The 19001-nt window shown below is 49.4% G+C and overlaps 1 protein-coding gene across 1 annotated transcript in view; it reads right to left on the reverse strand.

The window, feature by feature from the left end:
* Positions 1-2472: 2472 nt before the first annotated feature.
* The window catches only part of arid1ab (AT rich interactive domain 1Ab (SWI-like)), a 55925-nt gene continuing 39396 nt past the window's right edge, over positions 2473-19001 (reverse strand). Inside the window, exons 5-20 of the mRNA XM_056298546.1 lie at positions 14319-14559; positions 14053-14142; positions 13298-13468; positions 12409-12706; positions 11583-11728; positions 11357-11454; positions 11020-11229; positions 10653-10857; positions 8509-8641; positions 8201-8376; positions 7831-7972; positions 7460-7579; positions 7181-7277; positions 6216-7035; positions 5971-6101; positions 2473-5796 (exon numbers count right to left, since the gene is read on the reverse strand). Of these exons, the coding sequence (XP_056154521.1) occupies positions 3901-5796; positions 5971-6101; positions 6216-7035; positions 7181-7277; positions 7460-7579; positions 7831-7972; positions 8201-8376; positions 8509-8641; positions 10653-10857; positions 11020-11229; positions 11357-11454; positions 11583-11728; positions 12409-12706; positions 13298-13468; positions 14053-14142; positions 14319-14559 (4974 nt within the window). The 3' untranslated portion in view covers positions 2473-3900. The remainder of the gene's footprint in view (positions 5797-5970; positions 6102-6215; positions 7036-7180; positions 7278-7459; positions 7580-7830; positions 7973-8200; positions 8377-8508; positions 8642-10652; positions 10858-11019; positions 11230-11356; positions 11455-11582; positions 11729-12408; positions 12707-13297; positions 13469-14052; positions 14143-14318; positions 14560-19001) is intronic.

Raw genomic sequence — 19001 nt, forward strand, 5'->3', positions numbered from 1 at the left:
TACCTTCAAGACGAAGGAATACTACATACCACTCTCACACCCGCGTACCTTCAAGACGATGGAATACTACATACCACTCTCACGCCCGTGTACCTTCAAGACGATGGAACACTACATACCACTCTCACAGCCGTGTACCTTCAAGACGAAGGAATACTACATACCACTCTCACACCCGTGTACCTTCAAGACGAATACTACATACCACTCTCACACCCGTGTACCTTCAAGACGAAGGATACTACATACCACTCTTACACCCGTGTACCTTCAAGACGAATACTACATACCACTCTCACACCCATGTACCTTCAAGACGAAGGAATACTACATACCACTCTTACACCCGTGTACCTTCAAGACGATGGAATACTACATACCACTCTTACACCCGTGTACCTTCAAGACGATGGAATACTACATACCACTCTCACACCCGTGTACCTTCAAGACGATGGAATACTACATACCACTCTCACACCCGTGTACCTTCAGGACGAAGGAATACTACATACCACTCTCACACCCGTGTACCTTCAAGACGAAGGAATACTACATACCACTCTCACACCCGTGTACCTTCAAGACGATGGAACACTACATACCACTCTCACGCCCGTGTACCTTCAAGACGATGGAATACTACATACTACTCTTACACCCGTGTACCTTCAAGACGATGGAATACTACATACCACTCTCACACCCGTGTACCTTCAAGACGAAGGAATACTACATACCACTCTCACACCCGTGTACCTTCAAGACGATGGAACACTACATACCACTCTCACGCCCGTGTACCTTCAAGACGATGGAATACTACATACTACTCTTACACCCGTGTACCTTCAAGACGATGGAATACTACATACCACTCTCACACCCGTGTACCTTCAAGACGAATACTACATACCACTCTCACACCCGTGTACCTTCAAGACGAAGGAATACTACATACCACTGTCACACCCGTGTACCTTCAAGACGATGGAATACTACATACCACTCTCACACCCGTGTACCTTCAAGACGATGGAATACTACATACCACTCTCACGAATACAATTCAGAAATCTGCAGTTAGAACAAAAATGTTTTGTTTTTTTTCCCCCTTTTCTAGTGAAAAGCATCAGTTATCTGTTGGCCTGTGCACCACGCAGACCCTCCTACCGTCCACAGTCCCCAAATAGTCGTGTTAATATTGGCGAGCCAGACGCGAGGGGATATGCAGCTCCGGGTATGATTTGTCAATCACCCCAGATGGCACCCGGATGTGGGCCACTTCAGGCAATGATGCGGCACTGGCGGCCTTCTTCTGGTTCTGGCAAAATGGATGTGAGCCTGAAGTGGCCCACATGTATAATAGCAAATATGGTCCAAATCAGATGTGGGCCTTTTTTGGCAAAGATGTGTTGCTCTGGGCAACATGTGATCTGGATGTGACCCTGAAGTGGCCCGTGTGGTAAATGCTGAATATGGCCCAAATATCACAAAACCAATATGGCCACCTTTGGCAAACATGTGGCACATGCGGCATTGCTATGGCTCGGTTCTGGCCCAGATCTGGCAAACAGGAGCGGACCGCCCAAGCACCATCATTCCACGCGGTATGTGGGCCGGATGAAAGTGCCGGGTGCGGGACGGGTCCGGGCCACAGCAGTTTTGCTATCTGGGGTAGGCCTACGCACCGAGGAGACCCTCCTACTAATCCTCGGTTCCCTAACAGGCATGTTAGTATTGGCAAGTAGGACCCGGAGGCGAGGGGACATGCAGCGTCGGGATGACTTGTAAACCACAGCGTGGGTTGACGACACGGTTGTGCGTTTGATAAACAGAGAGTCCATTTAAGGAGCGTTGTGTTGTTTGTATCCAAGCGTCTGTGTGGACTTGTGTAACTATCAACACTCTCTGCAGAACAGGCCGTATATTGCCCTGTCACACTGGGGCTGCTGTGTGACTGGAACCATCCGGGTCTCATTTCACCTAAACTGCATTCAGACATGCACCGCGAACCCCGGGTTATCGTGACACGACCCGGTGGAGCTGTATCAGAAAGCAAACGGTCCGGACACTAAACGGGACTTTACCCACCCGGATCCCCGGCGCAAAGTCCGTGTCCGATTGAGCCCATGTGAGAACAGAGCAGGTCGTTGTCTAGTGTTCACTTTTTTTTGGGGGGGGGGGGTTTCCCCCCTTTTTCTCCCTAATTGTATCCGGACAATTACCCCACTCTTCCGAGCAGTCCCCGTCGCTACTCCACCCCCCCTCTGCCGATCCAGGGAGGGCTGCAGACTACCACGTGCCTCCTCCCATACACGTGGAGTCGCCGGCCGCTTCTTTTCACCTGACAGTGAGGAGTTTCACCAGGGGGGACGTAGGGCGTGGGAGGCAGCTTTAGCGGCGTCTCAACACATCGCCAGCCGTGAGGCGAATAACGAATAAATCCACAGCAAACGTCTTACGAAGATTTAATGTACATTTATTCTTAACACGTGGAACATATAGTATAAAGATTTCATACTGAATAAATGATATTCATTAAGCCAAAAAAGGAAAAAAAAAAAAAAGGAATTTACATCAAGATTTTAGCTACATTGTCTGAAATACAAATATGCAGAATTCGCATCACTGAAAAAAAAAAAAAAATTCAAATGGTTTCTTCATCAAAGTCTAGTTTGTTGTTTTTGAAGGAGCTCGTCGAACAGAACCGGAGACATGATTTTTGTTATATTCTCTACATCTGGACTGGAAACAGACTGACGGTGGATCCGTGTTGGGGGTTTGCACGGGACAGCAGCAGCTGCACACCCCTTTAGCGCGAAACAAAACAGGGTGAGGTGCCGGAGGGGAGCCAAGGGTCAGGGGGCAGTCAAGTAATCATCACTATGGTATACTTTCTGATGCGGGGGATTTCACTTGAGTGTAACCTTTTCATTTTACCGAAGATTATTAAAAATGGTGAAGAGCAACGGAAGGTGAGAAAGAGAGAAAGAAGTGTCATTTACAACATCATATATACACTTGCAGCTTGGACTGCATCTAGAGTCGAGGACCAGTCCTAAGAGGTGACTTCTTTCTTAAGGGTCAAGTCATACAATCAAGGGACAAAGAGAAGAGGTCGGGGTGTTGTAGGTTCACGATACTTTGGGGGGAAAGCCGCTTTCTCTCTCAACATTAACTAAAATTGGTTTTAAAAACTACAGTTTGCTGCCAAGCCAGCGTATCTCAGTGTGAAACAGTATTATTACAGTATGTTTACAGTTTTTAAGGTGTACAGTACAGAAAAAAGTCCTACAATCTACTGCACAGGCCTCCCATGACAGATGTCTGTTCACAGCCAATAATGTGGTTCCTGTGGGGCTGAGTATATAGAATCCAAGTTACAGCAATTATACCACACCAGAGTCCATGAGTCTATTTAGCCTCCAAACATGAACCAAAATATTGTTTTGTCCATGCCTTATTCCCCCTGCCAACCCCCGAGGAAGAAACCGGGCACATATATGACCAAACTAACTGTAAACGAGACAGCAACTTTGGTTACAGTTTGTTTTTCTTTTTTTTTTTCTTTTTTTTTTCCTGAAGATTTTTCTTTTCATTAAAAAAAAATGTTCTTTTCCGCAGGGCAGCACACTCTCTCCTAGGCCTGGGTCCCAATCCGCTCTTCTTGCTAGTATCTTTCTATTTCAGACTTAAAATCCACAGCTACTTCATGATATTCCTTCCTTTAGTGAGAAGCAGGGGTAGAAAGACAGTGGAATCCGAGGTGAATTTGCATAAATTAAAAAAAGGACAGTCAGTTTTGCTCTTAGTTCTCTACACTCACACACAACAGACACACAAAAAAGGGGAGAAGGGGGTACGGAAAAGAGGCGGAGCTGAAACCTCCCACGGCTGTCACGACTGGCCAATCAAAAACAGTACATCACAGATCACATGGGACACCAGAGAGTTCATAAGGGGGGACACCGAGATGTCCAGTAGCCGTGACTCGTACAAAGTGAACTCTGAGTGGTTTTCCTCCACTTTAGCCAGGGCGTGCAGGGCCCGGGCCGCACGCCGCATCATGTCCACGCTAGTGGGCTCAAAGTGGGGTGGGCCCTGCATGTGGAGCAGGGAGCTCTGGCTTTGCTGGTACTGTGTGGCAGCTAGGCTATCTTCCAGGAAGCCCAGGAGATTGCCAACGCTGCCCTTCTGCACCGCGATGGCCCTGGCTGCTAGGCTGTCGCCCTGTGCCAGGTTGGCCAGCAGAACTACTGCCATTTCCCGGCAGACGGCTACCTTGCGCTCACCTACCAGACGCACCAGGGAGCCGTAGAGCTTCTCCAGGCGGCTGAAAGGTGGCGTTGCCAGAATGAGGTCCACGTTGTTGTCCTGGATGCTGAGCTTGCTGAGGGTCTCAAGGACCAGTCTCTGGGGGGAAAGTGACCCATGGGGTCCCACTGTGGGAAAGGGGTCGAGGGCTTCTGCCGAGGGGCAGACAGCCCAGTGGAGCAGGCCATCCAGCAGGGGTAGGCATATACTCTCAGGGTAGATAGAAAGGTCGAGCTGGCCCGAGATGTTAGCCAGAGTGACCAGGCAATTCTCCCTCAACACCTCCAGGCAGTCCCACCACCACTCGTCTCTCTCACAGCTCACACCCTCATCTTCCTCTTCCTCCTTCTCATAGGTGACAGGCGCCTGTTTGCGTTCTGGGTGCCTGTGGTGGAGCAGCACCAGGCGGCCCAGTAACAAGAGGAGGCCTGGGTGCTTGGACATCTCCAGGTCATTCCCGGGGATAAAGGAGAGGCTGCGGACAATGTTGGAGACACAGATGCAGCGGCGGGCTAGCGAGTCCTGCCAATCCGACAGCGTGCTGAGGGGCGTCTCGTCCTTGCTGTGCGGTTCATCCTCCAGGATCTTGACATTGCGGCGGCTCTGCAGGTCAGGGTTAATGCTGAACAGGTACTTGCCGTTCTCCTTCTGCTCCGCAGCACCACCACGGACCACCTCCTCGGTAACGGATCCCGGGCGAGCCGACAGCACATCGTCAATCGTGGCGGTGACCGGCATGCCAACAGGAAGAGGAGGGAGAGCCTTCTCACTCTTCTCTGAGGTGGACTTTTGAGGTTCAGAGGTCTGGGACTGCTTGCTCTCCCCATTTGCCTCAGCCTTTTCCGGGGCTTCTGTCGCCATCTCAGGCACTGGGACCTTCCTCCGGCTCTCAGCAATTACAGGCATTCGTTTCCGCTGTTTGAGAAGGTCCATCCGACTCTCAAAGTGTGTCTGGATGTGTTCTGTGGTGTCCCCACCACCGATGCTCCAGTGTATCAGGCCGCTGTCAAAGCTCTGCCGCCGACCAAACTTGGAGGAACAGTTCCCCAGGAAGGGGTTCTTCTTCCGTACAACCTTAATGGGGAGTTTATCAAACTTGCTGCCCTGCTTACATTTCTCAGAGGGGGTACTGGACTCCTGGGCCAGGCCTGCGGTGGAGATACCCGGCTCTGTCTCCTCCTCTTCTGAAGGCTTGTCTTTCTGCGAGCTCTCCTCCTCCTGTTTCACCGAAACTAGCCAGGATGGGTCTGGAGTGACCTTCTCCTCCTCTTCTTCCTCTTCAAGATCCTCCTCATCTGTGTCCATGTCCTCTACCTCAGGTATTGGAATCTCTTCGTCAGAGCTGTCCTCATCAACAGCATTGGGGTCTATGAGGGTGCGCTGGCCGGCGTCTCCTACCTCGTATTCCTTCAGAATGCCAAAGATCTCGATAAGGCAGCGTCTGAAGTACTCCACCACCAGTTCCAGGAATCCAGGCAGCTGAACCAAATTTAACAGTCAATTAGTAACGATACTAACAGTAAGTCAATCAATACAGATGTTTTAATGATTTATTACCAGGATTTCTAGATGAGTTGTCATAGTCCAAAATATAATACATAAATCACTACCTATGTGTTGAAAACTGGTAATTTGCAAAGTGATGAAAAATACCTGGCAAAGGTTAAAAGTAGAAATGCTGTTGTCATCATACAGTAGAATATTAATGGTGTCCAAGGCCCAAGTGCTTTCAGCTAGTAGGCCTGACTTTAGGGACATCATTACTCGCCAAGCCTCAGGCGTGCCTGTGAAAAGAAAAGAAACAATTATAATGGTCAATGGAAGAGGAAAAATCTACTCTTACTTAATCAGTTATTTCATTTGAAGGTGACATGAAAAGTCAAGCCAGAATTCTGTACCAATGTCTTTCATGGTGAGCCGCCGACGGGGCTTGAGGTGGGGTTGACTGGCCTCCACAGAGCCAGGTGGGAAGGCTACATCCCTCCTGATCAGGGGTGGCTGCACAGGGGCCTGGCCAATGTGTGAGGCTGGCACAGGAGGTCCAGCTTTCTGCATCTTGATACCTGAATGCATGTAAAGGGACTTGCTTGGTGACGTCCTACTCTCCATGGGTCTCGGCATTGGCGCTGGGCTCGACACCTGCGTTATGTGGTTCTGAGAGGCCTGATAGTTGGACGGCAGGGGTCTGGACATGGGTGGCCCAGAGCCACCTGGCCCATAAGGAGGCTGCCGCTGGTTGACATGTCCAGGCCACTGACCTTCATGATTAATGCGCTGATCTGATGGAATCATCTCCTCTGAGCGGTTCATTCCGTGGAAACCGGGGCCCTGGCCTGGCACTGGCGGTCCCTGTCGGTTTGGGTAATTAGGGTAACCCATCTCATTGCGGCCCTGCCACATTGGGCCCTGGGGGCCATCAGGACCTGATGGCATTGGACTTCCCATCATCTGAGGAGGCATGGGGGACTGGGAGTTGGGCCCTGCAGAGGCCGGCCCCCGGTCTCTGCCAAATGGGAAAGGAAACTGGTTCTGTGGACCTGGAGGTCTGCGTTCCCCTCCAGGGTAGGTGTTGTACTGGTTGTATATGTCCTGTTGGCCCTGGGGCCCTGAGGGTTGGGGGCCTGGCTGTTGCTGACCGCTGTAGGGGACGTTGTATATTTCTCCCTCATGACGCTTGGCAGGAGGGCCATAGCCTCCATCTACAGGCCGCTTGTAGTTCTGTTAGCACACAACATCGGGTATTATCAATTACAATAATTTACCTTTATGTTCCTTACAAAATGATTAAAGAGTAAATCATATTTTTCCCAGGGCTGTTCAGTTGCTATGGAAACACAGAAGACAACAAACCAAATGTTCCTACCGGTTGTTGCTGTGGATACATTCCTGGCTGCTGATTTGGGTATGGCCCACCAGGGGGAGCTCCTTGGCCAGGGTACTGATTAGTATAAGAGTCATGCCTGCAAACACACGATCAACAATAACCACCATGTTAATTTTTTATATTGAATTACAATACAGCATAATTCACCATGCCATCCCATACCCAATTATTTACACCGTGTTTGTATTACAGCTATCGCACAACACAGAAGCGATAGTGTGACATGTCCGGTTATAGGCTAGGTGGCATGGTACTGACCTTTGTTGCTGTGGAGGGCGGCTGGGTGAGTACATCCCTGTGTCGGCTCCAGAAGGCATAAGGCTGGGCTGAGGCCCTCCAGGTCCAATGCTGCCATCAGGGCCTATGCCTGGCTCCTGTCTATGATCACAACAAACAACAGCAATGAGTTGACATGGCTTAAATGAATGTATATAAGGACGTTCGGTGTGACCCTTTTCACATTGTCAAAAAACAGAGGCGCCAGGGGAGATGTTAAGCACTATTCTTTGACATTGGACCAAACATCTAAATTATGCCACATATGGCACTCAGATCTAAGAGACCTAAAACTACATGCAAACTTATATAACCTTGTTGATCTCATGAACTGTGTATGACTGCAGACTTACCTCCTGTCATATCCGGGTCCGTAGGGGTACTGCTGCCTTTGACCCATTTGCAAGTTTCCCATAGGACCTGGTGGACCTCTGTTGTACTGTTCTCCCATTCCGCTGTTAGGGCCTGGGCCTGGTGTCATAAACTGTTCTCCAGCTATAAAAGAATAAAACATTTTTTTTTAAATATTATAGTTAGAGAAACAAAATTGAAGAAAAGGTATGAAGAACAGGTTAATGATAGCATCTTAATAAATGCAAACAATAAACTAATATTTCAACACCGATTGTCTTCAGAGTTAAAGAGAAAAAAACGACTGTCAATGTATTTAAAAAAAACTTCCAACGAGGTTGCTGGTGACTTACGATGTCTGTTGGTGCTCACCTTTCCTCATGCCACCGAAGGGGTCCTTGTTTGGCTCGTAGGGAGCCATGCGACCCATCATCTCCGGCCCACCCAACCCCGGCTGGTAGCTCTGAGAGTTGGGAGTCATGGCGTTCCTCCTGGCAAAAGCGGGGTCTCCGCCATCAGCAAAAGGGTCCTGCAGATTCACGTTACTCCTGAACAGGGGACAGACAGCTCATTAGTGATAATGAAGTGATATTTCTTGTCATGAGTTGACTTGATGTAAGAATCATTAATACTGCACGTGACCATGTGAAAGGTGATGCAATCCAAGCTTGGATTTGTACCTGACACCAGGCATCGGTGGCATCTGGGTATGGGGGGTTGAAGCCGGGGTGGGGGGCTTCAGGTCACCCCCCTCTGCCATGGAACTACTGGTGGACTGGGGCGTCTGGGGCCCTTGGAGAGATCCAGAACCGGCTGAAAGACAGTGCACACAGACACACTAAATACAAACAGACCACGGACCAAATCCAGCAGCTGTCTATATCCAAAGATTTCAAGAAATTAAATAAATCCACTGTCTGCGAACACAATAAGGGTTTCCTCTTTATTTCAGCAGTGAGGGAGAGTTGATAGAGATGCGGGATAGATAGCCTTGGAGTCAGAAAGCTTGAACACAGCTGGGGGGGGGGGGGTTGTTTCTGTGGAAGACATGCTGCTTCTGGCAATCCTAAATCCCATTAAGAAATTCCTTCGCCGCACACAGGAGCAGTTTGTGTCAGGCTGTCTGGCTTGCAGCACACAGCAAGTGCCGAATCCTTTAGCTCGTCACAGCATGCCAACCAACAAACCCTCCCTACCCACCACCACACGTACCCCCTTCTCATCCTCCATCTCCAAATGCGCCCCCCCCCCCACCCCAATTCCACCCCCCTACTGCCAGCTCGGGAGTCACCAGGAAACAATGCTCTAAAGCTTGACTCTTGACAGATTATCACGTGAGAGAGAGAGAGAGAGAGAGAGAGAGAGAGAGAGAGAGAGAGAGAGAGAGAGAGAGAGAGAGAGAGAGAGAGAGAGAGATGTGTTATGTGAGAGAATGAGCAATAGCTTGTTTTTGTTGCACGTGTGTGTGTGTGTCTGTGTGTGTCTGTGTGTGTCTGTGTGTGAGTGAAACACGGTGGCGCTCATCCTTAACCTCGGCTCAGGTCTTCTCACTATTAGCACGCTGGTCTGATGACTCACGGGTTCCATTCATTAAACTGGCACACACGCTGGGGTCACTTGCAGGTCACATTTATTCACATTTTCTCACATCACCCTCTCTCTTTCCCTCCCCCTCTCCCTCTCTCACACGCACATACACACTAACTGGTGTGCCCTTCCCCCCCTCCCCCTGGGCAGGGATTTCCCTCTACTACAGATGAAGAGAACGACAGAAGGGGGAGGGGGGGAATCTTGTGAAGGCAGAAAAAAGAGCAGAAGGGTGGGGGGGGGGAGGATTTCATGTGACTTTTACACATGCCGCCGTTTGCACACTCAAGACACACACAAGCGCGTCTTCCCCATTCATCATTTTCTGGTTCAGCACTAATCTCTTGGGGGTGTTGCCTTGCTTCTGTTGCCCAGGGCCAGACAGCAGGCACCAAGTACTTTCTACGGATGGGGCATCGCCATCAGCGGATGAACCCATCGCTGACAAACGATGTCACAGAGAGCTGCCCCTCAATACCCCCCGCCCCCGTCCTGGGTCAAGCGACGGAGCACATGGCTGGGCCGAGCGTGGCCCAGGTCTGGCAGCCAGGCTTGGGATACGAGGAGTCACTCCAAAGCAAACAGTTTCCAGGAAGAGAATACAGACACCCCCCCCCCACCCCAAAAGACAGACTCAAGAAACCTGGCACCTCACACTGCCAGTTTACTCAAACCAAGCCAATTGCGTTTCCTAGTTTTTGACCATGAACCAACACTGAAAGTTCAGTCCAAGCATTGACACGCCGATGATGCCAAAATCAGAGTAAAAACCAACAGCGGTGAAAAAAGGACAAGTTGATCGGGGCGACTTGTGTAAATGCCAAGAGTATTCCCCAGGTCCGCTCATGAAACCGTCCGGAGGACACTGTGCATTTCTAGGACTTCTAGAATTGCCGCTATCATTTACAGCCAGTTGAGACAAGCCCAAACAGCAGGGATTTATGGAGGACGGCAGTCCGTACAAGAGATGACAAACGATCTGGTGAGATTGCCTTTTAACATCACAATTAATAGGATACAATAAAATCCACCGGTTTATAGGCAGACTATATGGGGTAGGGAGAGTAAGAAAGGATGTGATAAATGGCACAGCAGCCACATCGCACCCAAGGGGGGATTAAAAAAAAACAACCAGAAATCCATTTTTGAGTCTATCTGAATACAATTCTACATGCGACAAAAAAAAAATTGAAGCAGGGGGAAGTGTGACGCCATGGCGAATAGTTTCTGGACCCACCTGGGCTTGGCGGCTGGATCTTGGCCTGGGTCTTTTTGGTGTCGGTGTTGAAGAAATCTGGGGGCGGGTCCTCGCCACGTTCAATCTTACACTCGAAGGCATACAAGCACTGGATGTACTGCTTCTTCAGTGAGCTGGCCGCACTGCTGGACGTGCCCACGTTCAGGTTGGTGGCTAGCTCCCTCCACTTCTTGTTCTTATTCACCTGGTGGGCAGAAGGAGGAGGTTCCCAGATCTGTACGCAATGACTTTACAACCAGCACACTGCTCTAAATTATCTGTAATGATACATCAAGCCTGAAAACAGGACATCATGCAACAAACGCAGAGGCTGGCTGCATTTTTAAATATTCAGACTTCCACGTACCTGGGTTAGTCCTCCAATTTCTTTAACGGATATATAGAGCCTAAAGAGGTCAAGGGGCTTGCGACCCACAGCAGGAAGATTGTTCATGCCCATGGCTTTCTCCTCAGCGAATGCTAGGTAGCGGTCCACCCACATCTTCCTCTCCGGCTCCGGGCCCAGCTCATACAAACGAGTGATTTTCTCATTGGTGATGGTGGAGGAGCTTGACTTCTGTGAGGCGGCAGTTGGGCAGAATGGTTTGAAATGGGACTAAAGACACTAGCATGATGCAAATTCAAACGATAGAGATTAGGATAGGGGGGAAAATAAAAAGAAGTAAACCCCTCTGTGCACCGACCTTTTTGGACTCAGGTTTGGGAGTCCCCTCTACTTTGTTGTTCATCTTCTGGGCAGGGTTCATTTTTTCCAGGCCAAACTCTGGACTGGGCACCATTCCTGAGAGTTTGGTAGCGATTAATAAAAAAATCATTAACTTATCCACAAAAGCCTTTCATGGACAGAAAGCCAGAAACACAACAGTACCATGACAAACTGAAAAGGGCTGTAACGTGGTTGTCACTCACCAGGGGTGTTGTTGGGCATGTTAGCGCCCATGGGGAATGGCCCTGGCCCTCCCTGGTTCATCATTCCCTGCATGCTGTTCATGCTAGGGCCATACGGAGCACCTGTTCCCATCATGCCCTGGGACATGTTAGGGTAACCTGGTGGTCTGTAGAAGACAGTAGTGGTTGTTTAAATGCTATAGGCTATACTGTACAAGCTCTTACTGAGCCTGAGGGGTTCCTCAGTTTGTAAATATGTTAATGGTAAAACACACTATACAAGAACTTTGAAATTTCTGGGGATGGAATGGGAATTCTATAGACATCTGGTCTTTTTATTCCTCCCTATTGTCAGAAGTCCAGATATATCTAAAAGGATCTGCTTTCCCTTTCGGTTGCCCTAGGTTTGTCTGATTTCTTACAACTCAGCTTGGCTCTTATGGTTCCAGTATTTGCCAAACCTAACTGAGCGCTTCACCGTAGGCCGAGCTGGCTCCCTGACTGACAATAATGTGACTTACTGATCTCAGAAGCTCTCCTTCTCTTTCTATCTCTCTCTCTCTCTTTCTCTGTCTTTCTCCAACATACAACACAGCGTGGCTCACCCATGGGATGAACCCACAATTTTTTAGGTCACACACATGCATGCACACAAATGTACAGACACTCCAGCACACATAAACACGCCCTGACGAAAAGAGAACTTTTCAGGCTCGAGAGAACCTTAACTCTAGTCTCCATATAACTGTGCTGGTGAACAACCCTTGACACTTAACTGCTCCCCCATGTGTTATTGAGCCACTCATTCATCCAGTGGCTCTGGAGCATGACAGCCCTGGCCACCCACCTGTTGTGTATGGAGTTGGAGGGTCCATGGTGCATGGGGGGGGCACCTTCCTTTCTGTTCATGCCTGGAGGAGGGCACATCCCAGATGCCACCTGAGGAGGCATGCCGGCCATGTTGGGGCCCATCCCAGGACCGTAGGGCCGTGCACCCATCTGACCCGGGCCTAATCTGCCAGGAGGTATGCCTGCATATGGAGGACCACTTTGACCGGGCATGGGGTTCATAGAGCCGCCCATGCCAGGGCCTCCTGGGTAGTTGGCGTTGGGCATCCCACTGTAACCAGGCTGTCTGGGGTAACCTATTGAGAGTTGGAGAAACAGACTTTTAGACTGCTGTCTAGTAAGATAGGCGTCTTGCCACCTGTGATCACCCCTTCTTCATTTATGAAATCCATTGCAATCTGAATCAAAGAAATCTGAGGAGGAACAAAGTCAATTCTGCCAGACTAGATCAGTTTTTCACAGTCCGGCTCTATTATTTACCTCTGTGCTGCACGCTCTGACAAGTAGCCTGATGAGGCAGGCTTTATCTGGCCCTACTTTATCTAGCACAACTTCTTCAAGCCCACAGAAACCATCTGAGACTTCAAATAGAATGCTATTGTTTCAGAAATCTTATGTAGCTGATCGAAGCATCAAAGTCCCCCTGAACAGAGGATACCTACAAAACCTCTGATATTCATAGGATGACAACTGTACACTCGCTCAAAAACAAAATATTTTTAGCATTTTGAACAAACAAATCAGCGAGACACAAGGGAGCGCCGCATCGCATTCTACAATTAACCGTCGACTAAAACAATGTGGTGGGTGTCTTAGCACCACCACTCAGGCTGCTCCACCTGCTCTACTCTTCTTTGCCATCCTGCAGCCATGTGTTGAAGTCTCACCTTGTGGTCCATACTGCCCCCCCTGGGGCCCGTAGTTGCCCATGGAGTTGTTCTGGTGATAGGGCCCCATCCCAGCATGCATCTGGCCTCCTGAAGACTGTCGCGGCGATAAGGCAGAGCCAGGCTGACCAGGGGACCCATAGGGAGGCATCTGAGGGTTACGCATATACACTGCAGAACCAGAGAATGAAGGATTGCCCATGATTAGAACAGTATGTCTCCACTGGAACTGTGCTGTGCATCTCTTCTCAAAAAAAAAAGACTTATGGGAGTAATTTAAAACAATTAACAAATTAAAATCAACTAACTCAATTAACAAAGCTTGACTTTGACTCCTTGACAACAAAAGTCCAGTATATCCAGCATTACGTTCATCTAACTTGACCGACATGCTGATCAGGAACACATTTGTAATAGTGCTGAACTGATTAGTCAATCAACAGTACATTGATTAATTCTAGTTTTGGTAACCAGTTAAAATCATTTTACACATTTAACACGTAAAACTACCAAACATTTGCTGGTTACAGCTTCACAAATGACAACAACGGTTGTTTTAAGCCACAGCCTGCGGTACATACAAATGTCCACGCCTGGGAACTGCCAATTAAAAGTACCATCATCTCCCATGGGCCACCGAGTACCTCCAAAGGGACAAGGTGGGGTCTAACAAGAGCATTTTGTTCAAGGCGGCAAGACCACGTCTCATTCTCAAGCACTTGAAACTGTACTATTATCTGTAGCCCTTTACTCACCCCTGTCCTGGCCCATGGCTGACTGGTTCATGGAAGAGTGCATGATGCCGTCCGACTGAACACTCGGTGGTCTTGGAGGCATCTGATTACCTGCAGGACATTTTCGACAGCTGGGGTAAGAATCTATCCAGCTAAGGCCTTTAGTTCGAGACCATACAGAGCAAGTTCAGCAACACACTATTCATCTCTTATTTTCCTTGACGCAACTGCATCAGCATTGCTGGAAAGAGTAACTTTTACACCGACTTGTCTTCCACTTGCTTTACCTGGCACGGCAGCTGGAGACAGAGGGCCCGTGCGGGAGGGGGTGACACTGGCGGGGGAGCCTACGGGCGAGGGCGAAGGGCCGCGGATTCCCGGCAGGTGGGGCGAAGTGTGTGGGGAGAAGGGGGACTGGGCGGGGTTGCTCTGTTCTCCCTGACTGCTGGACACCCCTGAGGTGCTGACCCCTGGACTCAGCGCGCCCTCCGTACCTGTGGGCAAATCGTCGATGGAGCCGGACAGGTCCTGGAAACGGGAAGCACAGCAGAGAGAGAGAGAGAGAGAGAGAGAGAGAGAGAGAGAGAGAGAGAGAGAGAGAGAGAGAGAGAGAGAGAGAGAGAGAGAGAGAGAGAGAGAGAGAGAGAGAGAGAGAGAGAGAGAGAGAGAGAGAGAGAGAGAGAGACAGGTGTCAGATTGGCCCAGGACAATAGAAATCATGTGACCTCACTTTACATTTGCTTTTTACACTGTGTATGCTGTTCTCTACTGCAGACTGCAATTTCACCAGGGCAGGGGGGGGGATAAATGTCATATTATAGTCTATAGTGCCACATTAACAGCTATCTAGAGTTTGCTCCATCACCTGAAATGAAATCTCTCCTTATATTGAGACAGGTTGAATGGGCAGAAGGACATAGTCTAAGGAAGTGACCAACTTCTTGTGAATATTCAAGCAAGATTAGGGCTTGTGAAACCAAGAGATACACCGAGATACAAGCGATAGACCATCTTCACTTTAATAACTCTGTGTGATCCATCTCGGCGAAGACATTTATTTGCGGTGATGAAAAAAAAAAAGTGAAAACATTTTTAAAACAGCCATCTAGGAATGCAGTTGAAATAATTGGCGCCAGGTTGAATGGGCAGAAGGACATAGGCTAAGGAAGTGACCAACTTCTTGTGAATATTCAAGCAAGATTAGGGCTTGTGAAACAAGAGATACACCGAGATACAAGTGATAGATGAAATAATTGGCGCCAGGTTGAATGGGTAGAAGGACATAGGCTAAGGAAGTGACCAACTCTCTTGTGAATATTCAAGCAAGATTAGGGCTTGTGAAACCAAGAGATACACCGAGATACAAGCGACAGACCATCTTCACTTTAATAACTCTGTGTGATCCATCTCGGCAAAGACATTGTTTGGGTTGATGGAAAAAAAAAGTGAACATATTTTAAAACAGCCATCTAGGAATGCAGTTGAAATAATTGGCGCCAGGTTGAACGGGCAGAAGGACATAGGCTAAGGAAGTGACCAACTTCTTGTGAATATTCAAGCAAGATTAGGGCTTGTGAAACCAAGAGATACACCGAGATACAAGCGATAGACCATCTTCACTTTAATAACTCTGTGTGATCCATCTCGGCGAAGAAATTGTTTGCGGTGATGAAAAAAAAAAAAAGTGAACATTTTTTAAACAGCCATCTAGGAATGCAGTTGAAATAATTGGCGCCTGGTGCCATGCGGTTCTGTTATTGGGCAGAAGAGTCATGCCGGTTGTGACATAAAGAAAAGCCGGGCAGGCGGGCGGGCGGGCGGGCAGGCAGGCAGCCAGGCAGGAAGGTGGAGAGCAAGCGATGATTATGTTTGTGGGAAGGTGAGTGTTTACACACTAGCCACTCACGTGTAGCCCATGTGCTGCTCAGAAATGCAAGCTCATCTGCCAGTCACATCGGTGGAGGGAGGAAAAAAAAAAAAGGAGGCAGGGAGGGGAGAAAAAAAAACACTCGCTGGAAGGTGGCCAACTATTCCCATAGAAATCTCACACTCGCAGGCTGGCTGCAGCCCCAAAGCCGGCGGTTTTGCACTTGAAACGGCGCCCGTTGCTATTTTTGGGATGTGACCTGATGGAGGAACCCCAGAGGGAGCGACAGGAGGAGAACGCTGATTCAGCCTCAGCCCTCAGCTCCCTAAACACACCCGCCCCACCCCCCCAACACCACACCACCACCACAACCACCACCACCAAACCCCCCCCCCAACCTCTTTCTCTCTGACAAGCAAAGCCAAGCCTGCCTGACCCACACAGAGATGCGCCACTACAAAAAGCACGTGCGGTGCGACCATGTGGAACTGGCGGAAGAGCGGTCGAGGATGGTGGCGTGTGTGCATGTTTATTACACACAAGACTACTTGCACATCTACTACTCAATTAATCATAAAGAACTAGATAGGTTAGTGCAAGTCCTCCGCTGTGTGGTACGTTTGCGTTTGTGAACGACACAAGTCAGTCAAGTTGTCTGCTCCGAGGACGGAAGCAGAGATCAAGCGGCACGGCATTCTTTCTAGAATCCTCGAACAATAATAGCGGGATCCTTTTTCTTCTCCTCCAGACCCCCCCCCCCCCCCCCCACACACACACACACAGACACACAACCAAGCACACATTCCTCTCCCCTAGCATTGTCAGCTGACAGCAACCCCCTCTCTGGGCAGAGCACAGACATCACAAGACCAGTCATCTGACAAGAGGGTCGGTCCTCAGCCCCGGGCTGGCTGCCACGAAGTCCGCCTTAGCAGTCTCTGTGTGCTGTGGGCTTCAATGATCAGATCAGAGCAGCCATCCTTGCCACCACCACACCCAGCCCCAGACCACTGAGCCGTAGGGTCAGGGGTTGATCCCTGGAGTCTAAACTCAGCAAGTGACCCAAGGAACACTGTAGAGAAAACTCAACACTTTCAGTCATAACATGACAAATGGGACAAAGCAGGTTTCAGCATGCCATACGACACTATCTGGATTTGAAAAAACAAAAACAAAAACAAAAACATCTTCGGACACCGACAGCAACGCGTGTCCGTGCACACGTATTCAGCTTGCGGCGGCATTCTAACATTCTGTAAACACCTTATCCCTCAGACCAGACAGGCAGAACCATTGTATGTATATAAACACAAACGCACAAACGAACATGCACACACACGCACAACACACAGAGGCTCTTGCCTACTCCCACTCTGCAGCCATTGATTTTTTTTCCAGGCTCAATACTGCACAGCACCAGCAAGCCGGCCTGTTCTGCTGACTGCACAAGCTGGACACAGAGAGGCGGGCGCGGGGGGTGGGGGGGGTGGGGGTGGTGTTCATACTGATGCTGGTGTAGCTGAGCTCTTCAGCACACTGACCACTTCTCACAGAAGGCAAATGACAGACAGGATGAGTATCAGAGAGGAGAGAGCGAGAGAGAGATGCAAGTGTGGCTAAGTTAAGCATGCATGTGGAAGGGTTTGTGTTGTTAAGTGTGCTGCTGGTGGTGGTGGTGGTGGTGGTGGGGGTGGGTGGGGTGGGTGTACAGTATTATTTACTCCAGGAAATATAATAATTGATACCCGAAGCATATGCTGAAATGCACATCAACACACTTTTTCTCCATACAACAAGGGAAGGCTGGGCGAGCGATGTTGTGGAGCGATGGGGAGAGAGAGAGAGAGAGAGAATGCAGCAGCTCTTTCTGTCGAGCACCATGTTTCCCTCTACGCAGCCATTTTGTGTTTCCTTGCACTGCCTAACATGGAACTTCAGAGCTCAGAAGTCTGAGGAAAATACTCAAATAAAGCAACGTTCCGGTGGGGGGGAAATGATAGATTTCCATGAAATGTCTCATAAAAAAAAAAAAAACCCTAATATTCATTAACTCAAAAAATACCTCACGTATAATCGTATATTGTTCGTTGAATAGAAAAAAAATGTCAGCAGCGCTGCACAGCCTTGAACGTTCCCCCCGCGATTCCCGTGTTCTGCTGCCACTCTTGAACGTAGCTCTGCTGTCTTAAGTCATCCACTCTGCTCCTCTCCGCTGTCTTAATGTATTCCATTTGCAGATTGCTTTACTGAATCAATCAAGCCCTACCAGGGCCATTAGACCTGCAAGGCTGGTTGGCTGACTTCTTTTTTTTTTTTTTTTCGTGAGAACAGAAAGTAGAACAGAGGTGGAAAGCAAGAGCAAGAACAAGCATGCCATATCGGCCCCAAGATAATGAAACCTATCTGGAATGTGTGACCCTGGCCAGTAGTGTAACAGGATCTGGCTGCTGGTGGTGGTGGTGGTGGTGGGGTACAGAGTTCAGCACTCAGTCAAACACTCTCCCTGACCCATTCTCTCTCTCTCTCTACCTCCTCTCTCTCTCTCTCTCACACACACACATACTGCCTGGCCAGCTTCCTGTTCTCAGGCCTACACGCTCTAAACACAATATACAAAGCTTACACATGCATAGTTGCGCACATGCTCTCTCATCCCGATTGCCAAGGGGGGGGGGGAGGGAGGAGGGCGGACACGGAGCAATAAGAGGGAGGGGAAAAAAAATACATCTTTCTGCGTCTCGGGGGCTGCCATGGTTACCGTGCTCCACGTGCGTTAACACGTTTTCCTGAGCAGACACATCCCTCCCCCCCACCACACTATCCTCCCCCCCCCACCCCCCCGCCACCCCGGCCTCCCTGTGTGCCTGGCAGGGTCACAGCACAGTCCAGCTACTACAAAAGAAGAGCCCGTCATTGTTACATGAAGCACAGACACACCAAAGCCACCCTCCCCTGCTCTGCCACTACTTTAATTACAGAGCCAGCCTCCGGGCCTCTGGGCTGAGGAGGCCTGGGACACGCACACACGCACACACACGCACACACACACACACTGAGTACACACACAGAATGCCCAAACACAAGACAGCAAAACCTTGAACTG

Source organism: Lampris incognitus, chromosome 18, assembly GCF_029633865.1.
Source record: "Lampris incognitus isolate fLamInc1 chromosome 18, fLamInc1.hap2, whole genome shotgun sequence".
Lineage (NCBI taxonomy): Eukaryota > Metazoa > Chordata > Actinopteri > Lampriformes > Lampridae > Lampris > Lampris incognitus.